General features: G+C 31.7%; 1 protein-coding gene across 1 annotated transcript; it reads left to right on the top strand.

Moving 5' to 3' along the window:
- Window positions 1-285: 285 nt before the first annotated feature.
- LOC145035915 (uncharacterized) lies at window positions 286-5,413 on the top strand. Its single transcript, XM_078984416.1, has 9 exons — window positions 286-393; window positions 785-866; window positions 965-1,039; window positions 1,162-1,316; window positions 1,583-1,892; window positions 2,009-2,261; window positions 2,685-4,435; window positions 4,524-4,763; window positions 4,806-5,413. The coding sequence occupies exons 1-9, from the start codon at window positions 286-288 to the stop codon at window positions 5,411-5,413; spliced, it is 3,582 nt and encodes a 1,193-aa protein (XP_078840542.1).
- The last annotated feature ends 2,693 nt before the right edge of the window (window positions 5,414-8,106 follow it).

The following is an 8,106-nucleotide window of genomic DNA, read 5'->3' as shown; positions in this document are numbered from 1 at the left end:
GCTGATCAATTCTCGAATCCCTCCTCCTCTAAATATGCGCCAGTTTCTCATCATCCAGAAACAGAGAACATTACTTCACGTCCAAAAAAATCCCCAAATCTTCCATGCATCTTATCATCGCTAATAAAACACATACATACATCGTGAATGGGAGTATCCTTTCCTTCTCTTCCTCTTACAATCTGCGCGCCATACTGAAGATTGTGTCAACAAACCCCCTGTCTAAAGAAACAGGTAAGAATTATCCTGTATCAATTGTATTTCTTCATTCCATCTCACAGATTCATGTTACGCATCTTTCTGCTATTCCTCCTATTCGTGATTAAGAATGCATCAGTCAATTTAGGGCTTCAATATGAATTCCTCGATGAAATTATCACAAAATTTGCATCAGTAATACACCCATATCCATTTATTTTCCCTTAAATCGGTGTTAAAATAACGATAATTCGGTTCTTTCATGCACTCCCATTTGATATCAAAGCCTTACTTTGTTAAGGAACACTTAGCAATTACAACTTGTAAATGTACCTGATGCATTGGTTTACTTTTAGATTAAAGAAAGAGCAATTCCAAGCCTAATTAACAACTAAAGATTGTGGGTTTCGGCAAAACTATAAATTCTAACCTTTTGCATGTTACTGAAAAAAACTTCAAAGTAAGGGGTTTTTTTTTTAAATAATTCTGTTGTTTGGAATTTCCATTCATAAGATTCAAAAATTAATTATATATCTTATTTTTTAAACTTGCAAAAACTGTCAAGAAACATGATTTGATCTTTTAGGATAGTGATGTACAAGATTTTGATTGCAAATCATCTTCATTGATAAAGGATTCATTCATCTTCCCAGAATGTTCAATAAAAGGTTAGAATCCCACTTAATGTATGTTGTTAGTATCCTATTTCTTTCCCTGTGGGGAATATATTTAAATATAGTCATTTATCTATTTTTTAATGAACCAGATGTTGAATCTGTTTACACTGAAGGCCGGCCATCAGTTAACATGTCTATGGTAGGCACCTTATGTCAACTGCCAGGTTCTTCTTTCTTGCTTAATCTATGAAGATACTTAATATATTTTTTAATTCAATTGGTGTAAACGTTTAAAGAAAATACAACTCCTATAAATTTGAAAAAAAAAACACAAAAATATATTTAGAAGCCAGTAATTGCAATCAATTTGAATATCATGAAAACATGTCAACATACCTCTACAAATTACACAAGAGCATTACCTGTTGCTGCATGTTCCATTATACAAAAGAACCAATACAGGAGATTAGCAATTATAAATTGGAAGAAGAAAAAAGGGAGGTATAATTATATAATAGAAAAGTTAAATATGATTCATAATGCTTGGCAATATAAGAAACAATATAGAAAAGATGCAATTATAAAATGGAGACAAAAGAAAAGAAAAAACAGTTGCAATGCAAAACTACAATTCATCAACAAAAAAATAATTGATACCACAGGAGAAAACTCAACCAACGGAGAAAAATCAACCAACTCAGATGAAATCATAACTAGAGAAAAAAGAAGAATTAATAAGATAAAAGCTAAAAATATTTTTCATTCAGTTGCAATGTCAAACAACATGGGCAATCAAGTCAACAATAGAACAGGAAAAGAACATTTGCAACAAGTTATTTTATCTGCTGATATTCTTCCTCAAGTATTGTGATGCTGTTAAGTTTCATTCAGAAACATCAAACTTTTGTTGTTTAGAAGGTCGTATTGTTTTATCCAGTAATGAACTCCCACTTGTCATGCATGACTTGTTAACATCTACCTCAGAAGAAGCAAGGGTATATAGAACATACAATAATCATTTTTCCTTCACTTCATTTGGTGTTACAGCTGACAAGAACCTAACAAGAAGAAATAAGGGTATTTACACTTTTAGTGTCCAAGGTCAAGTGTATCATTTCGTAAATGATTTACATCCTAAAGGAAAAAAGCTAAAAACTTGCAATTGTATTTTCACGATACTGAGAATGAAATAGAAAATCGATTAACATCTTCTCCACGGTTATCCAAAGACTTAATTGCAAAATGCATAACCTATCTACATCATAATCCATATGCATGCTTTTTCCGAAATTTAAGAGACATTCCATTTATAGATGACTATAGGATTATTCTTAAGACTATCCCGACACAAGATCAACGTGTGTATAACAAGCCTGAAGTTGCACAAGTGCAACTATTTGGGTTGAAGGCGAAGAGAACAGAGAACATGGTAAAAGAAATATTGAAGTTAGAACACATAGTAACATACCCAAGAGTGTTGAATATTATTATGGTTGTTATGATCCATTACAATACCCTTTAATGTTTCCATTTGGGTAACTTGATTGGCATCAACATATACCCAAAAAAAGTGCCAACGAACAAACACACAATAGGATAGTTACATGTTCCTATCTCGCCCATGGGAATGACAAATGTCGACGACTTATTAAATATGGAAGAGTCAGGTAGTAAATGCAGTTTCAATTTTATTTTTCCTTGCTTCATGCAAATTAATTAATTTTTCTTAACAGTGATGACAAGAAGTTCTGAAACAGCAAAATATGTCTCTGTTAGAGAATATTATGCCTACAAACTTCAAATTCGTAAACATGACAAATCTTGCTTACTGCTTTTTGGTTGATTATTACAACAATATATTGTGGACAGTTATGTGAAATTAGAAACACAAAGATTAGCTTTCTACAGAAAACAACAACATGAGTTACGACAAGAGTTCCTTCAAGGGGTTGTAGATGCACTAGCAAGTGGTGAAACTAATGCCTCAACTATAGGTCGTCGTGTGGTTTTACCAGCAAATTTTATTGGTGGTCCAAGGAATATGAGACGAAAATACATTGACACTATGGCATTAGTGCAAAAGTTTGGAAAACCTAACATTTTTCTTACATTAACTTGCAACCCGAATTGGCCAGAAATTAGGCAACACATGATGATTCAAGAGGAAACACAAAATAGGGCCGATTTAATTGTAAGAGTTTTCCATGCTAAACTTGAGCAATTTAAAAAAGAAATTTTGAAAAAAGAAATATTTGGAAAAGTTGTGGCGTACACTTATGTGGTTGAGTTTCAAAGGAGAGGTCTTCCTCATGCACATTTTTTACTTATACTTTCATCTCATTATAAGATGTACCATTCAGAAGAATATGATGAGATTGTTTCTGCTGAAATACCCGATGAAAAGTCAAATCCTCATCTATTTAGAATGGTGTTGAAGCACATGATTCACGGTCCATGTGGTGTTCTTAACCCACGTAATGTTTGTATGAAAAAAAGAGGCTTTTGCAAGAATTTATATCCAAAAGCTTTTTGTTGTGAAACGACCCAAACTAATGATGCATATCCGACTTATAGAAGACGTGACAATGGCGTAAAGGTTATGGTTAGAGGTGCAGAGCTAGATAATAGATGGGTTGTTCCATACAATCCCTATTTATTATGTAACTTTAATTGTCATATTAATTTAGAAATATGCTCAACAATAAAGGCAATCAAATACATATATAAATATATATGCAAAGGTTCTGACAAAATAAGTTTTGTAGTTTCATTAAATGACCATCATGAGACAATAAACGAAATTGATCAATTTCAAGCAGGTAGGTGGATTTCACCCCCCGAGGCAGCTTGGAGAATTTTTAGATTTTCATTAGGCGATATCAAACCAGCGGTTATTCATTTACCCCTTCATTTAGAAGATTATCAACCGATAACCTTTAAAAGGAAAGAACAAATAACCAATATTGTTGCCAATTCATCAAAGAGAAAAACTATGCTTACTGAGTTTTTTGTTCAAAACAACACATACAAATTTGCACAACATCTTAATTTAACATATGTAGAGTATCCAAACCATTTTGTATGGAAGTCAGATACGACGATTTGGTCACCCAGAAAAACTGAAAAATCAATAGGACGTATTGTGCTTGCTCATCCAATTGAAGGTGAGAGATATTATCTACGGATACTTTTATCCAAAATAAGATGTCCAAAATCATATGATAGTCTTAAGATTTGTAAAGGAATTAAGGTTGCTACCTTTCAAGAATCTGCATTACTACATGGATATCTAATTGATGATAATAGCCAAAAATTATGCCTACAAGAAGCATCAGTTTACCACATGCCATATGAATTACGAAGACTTTTTGCAAGCTTGCTTGTATACACAATTCCAAGTAATCCTCGTGAGTTGTGGCTATCTTTTGAATCTGCAATGTTAGAAGATTTTCTACACTGCAACAATTATTCAAAAAAAGAAGCCAAACGAAACGCGTTTAAGCAAATTAACACCTATTTACAATCAACAGGAAGACAAATTCATGAATTTGATATATTGCCAGATGATTTATCATATACTGATTTAGATGATCAAACAGAGGAAATAATCGCACAACAAAGTATTATTGTATCAGATGATGATCTAAAATCAATACATAATGTTAACAAAAAAACAAAAAATTACATTTGATACAATAATTGGAAAAGTGAAAGCCAATAAAGGTGGAACATTTTTCATTGATGGTCCAGGTGGTATAGGGAAAACTTTCCTATATAGAGCATTGCTAGCAAAAATCAGATCAAAAGGACATATTGCATTAGCAACTGCAACATCAGGCATTGCTGCATCATTACTTCCGGGAGGTAGAACAGCTCATTCAAGATATAAAATTCCATTAGATTTAATAGACAGGTCAATTTGTAGAATTAGTAAGGAATGTTCTTTAGGTATATTAATTAAGACCTGTCAATTGATTATTTGGGATGAAGCTACCATGGCAAAACGATCTGCATTAGAAGCTCTAGATGACTTACTACAAGATCTTATGGATTCAACAGAAATTTTTGGTGGGAAAGTGGTTGTACTTGGTGGTGATTTTAGACAAACATTGTCAGTTGTTCGAAATGGTAACAAGTCAAATACAATTGCTGTCTGTTTGACTAACTCTCATCTATGGCAATCATTGTCTCTACTACAACTAGATGAAAAAATGAGGTTATTTCTAGATCCTATGTTTACAAATTTTCTCCTAAGAATAGGTGATGGCAAAGAAATCTCAGATGATAATGATTTTGTTACTCTTCCTACACAAATCGTCATACAAAATAATGCAACAACAAATCAGTTAAATGTTCTTATAGACTATGTTTACCCTAATATATCCAACATTTCAACCAATGTCCATTCTACCTTGAACCGAGCTATATTGACAACAAACAACAATTTTGTACATGAGATCAATGATATCTTAATACACAAATTCCCAGGTGAAGAAATGGAGTATATTAGTTTTGATGAAACACTTGATCCAAACGACCAAGCTCATTATGAAGATCTTCTTCACTCTTTAACTCCAAATGGCATGCCACCACATTGACTTGTTTTGAAGAAAAATGCACCTATAATATTATTAAGAAACATGAATCCAACAGAAGGATTATGTAATGGTACAATACGTTTTTGCAAAAATTTCAATAGGAATGTTATTCAAGCAGAAATTGCAATTGGAGATTTTGCTGGGAAACAAGTATTTATTCATAGAATACCTTTAGAACCACGAACAGGTGAAGAATACACAATTCCATTCAAAAGAATGCAATTTCCAATCAAACGATGCTTTGCAATGACAATTAACAAAGCACAAGGTCAAACCCTAGACTGTGTAGGTGTATATCTAAAAGAGCATGTTTTTTCCCACGGACAATTGTATGTTGCTCTATCACGAGCTAGAACAATTGGAAATGTTAAAGTTGTTATTAATCAATCACAAAATGGTACTGACACCCAAAAAACCAAAAATATTGTATATCAGCAAGTCTTACAATATGCCAACCAGGTGTACATTCCTACTTCCACACATTACTTACAATTCTTGTAACCCTTTACAATTTAACAAAAAAATAGCCAATTAATGAAAGTTTGAATTCAATTTTGCAGGTCAAATATCACATCAAAAAATCAACAAGTTAGAAATTTTTAGAAAGTACACAGGTGATGTTAACAACACTCATGGTAGCAGTTCATTTCAAGCCCAATGTCCCCTGTTGTTATCTACATGAATCATATTGAAGGTTTGTTAATATTTTACATGCATTTATTTCGTGGTAGGTTAATGTAACATCATTGTACTAATTCTGCAACTTTTGTATATTCTCATGCAATTGAATTGTATATTGGATGAGGCATGTCTGTAACAATAGAAGTTTTCAAAGGCAACCTGTCTAAGGGAATTATAGCAACCACACACCTAATGACCAAGTCAGGTATACATTTTGAATTAGTCTTATAATTAAATATGCTCAATTATCTATCTTGCTTATCATTTTATTTATCATTTACCTCAGATTTCAGGGTGGACCTGTTAATTGTACTCCATGAACTAAGGGCTTAGCATCTATTATATATTACCTTCCATCGAACCTCCAATACCCTGCTTTAATTTTATACCAGGTGCAAATCAATGTGACATTTAACAGTAAAGATTCATGTCATGCTTGTTTCAACTTCACATCTGCCACATTCATTTATGAAGTTAAAATGGTTTTTTTTTTTACTAATTCATATAATTATATAGAGGAATTAAAACAGTGTTGTAGATGGTGTTGCTATTGGAGTTGTAGTACAATCTGCCAACACAGCTAAGCCATTTAAGGTTTACCATGCATGAAACAACCTGATAACATTTCAAATTTGTTTCAAGGAATTTAGTTTTTATTGGTGGAAAAGTAATGTCACTGGATTCCAAATGAAAATGGTAATGATATTTACTTTTATATAAATATTTTGATTATCAATTTGATTCTCTTTTACCTCAGATTTCAGGTTGGACCCGTCAGTGTCTGGTAGTCAGAAAGGTTGAAGTAAATATAAGGTTTAGTTAATTTTAACCTTTTATTTTCTCAGTTTCACTGTAGAAATGAACTTAATAAGAAGCATTGTCAAATATAGTTTCTTACATATCATAAGAAGAACTTTTCATGTTCACCAAAATTAAAAGATGCGCTTTTTTTTCATGGAGATCATATGTAACTTTTTTTTATTCCTTTTCCAATTTCTAGGGGAATGCTCTAAGGAAAAAATAGCCATGACCAGTTTCATGGATTATTGGACCGACACAAATACAACGACGAACAGGAGTCTCCATGTAGTATGTGGAATAAGAACAAAAAAATGATGACACAACTATCATTTCTTTGATGATATACATTTTTGGGGGTGTACTCAACAACATAATTAAAGATTTGTAAAGAGACCAATGAAAGTTTTTAATTTATCCATTTACTTGGTACAGACACAATTTTACATTAGTAAGTAGGGACACATATGAAAATAGATATGATATTTAAATGACTTTTTTGTACCAGGCTTATGTAACACTTTTTTCTTTGTTATTCTGTTGGAAAATTGTTCTTTGAATAAATTTACAAAGGGAATTAAGTTTTGATTAATGTATTTGAAAGTTATTTGAAATAAAATATTGTATTACAGTCCTTTTATAACCATAGCTCCACAATAATGTTTACTTAAAATTGAAAATATTATCAAAGTTAAATACTAACGAACTTATAAACTATAAATAAAAATTTACAACTTTTACAACACCTCCTTGTTTCATATTTAACTTTATAAATGTGATTATTAAACATAATAATTTACAAATACAATATTAATTTGTTACCTGTTCTTTTTCTAATAATAAGAAACTAGATTAAGACCAAAATACCCTTTTAAAAGGAGGAAACAAAATGCTCCAAAAACTTGAATGTCTATAATATTAAATTTACATAATAATTGTTATTAAAATGTTAGATGGAAATAATTACAGAGGACCATCCATCCAACGGAGAATAAGTAACTGACAAACCGAATTTAATAATCATCATGTAACCGCAATACAGTTATTAATGGCATCAATATTTTGTTTAAATCATATTTCAAGGACAACCTACACACAACAAAAAGGCGGCATCAATCAAAGGAATACTTTCCGCTTCCTCAAAATTCGTAAGATCTTCAATTTTCATCATCATTTCTACAATTCTCCACACATAAGAATCCAGTTATGTTCCA

The sequence above is a fragment of the Lactuca saligna genome, chromosome 3 (genome assembly GCF_052625555.1).
Source record: "Lactuca saligna cultivar CGN05327 chromosome 3, ASM5262555v1, whole genome shotgun sequence".
Lineage (NCBI taxonomy): Eukaryota > Viridiplantae > Streptophyta > Magnoliopsida > Asterales > Asteraceae > Lactuca > Lactuca saligna.
Note: the sequence above shows the minus strand (reverse complement) of the source record. Positions and strands in the feature narration are given on the sequence as shown.

Coding starts and splice junctions, on each gene's coding strand:
- LOC145035915 (XM_078984416.1), top strand. CDS start 286: ATGTTACGCATCTTTCTGCTATTCCTCCTATTCGTGATTAAGAATGCA. Junction 1,040..1,161: donor CACCTTATGTCAACTGCCAG/GTTCTTCTTTCT, acceptor AAATATATTTAG/AAGCCAGTAATTGCAATCAA. Junction 1,893..2,008: donor CCTAACAAGAAGAAATAAGG/GTATTTACACTT, acceptor AGAATGAAATAG/AAAATCGATTAACATCTTCT.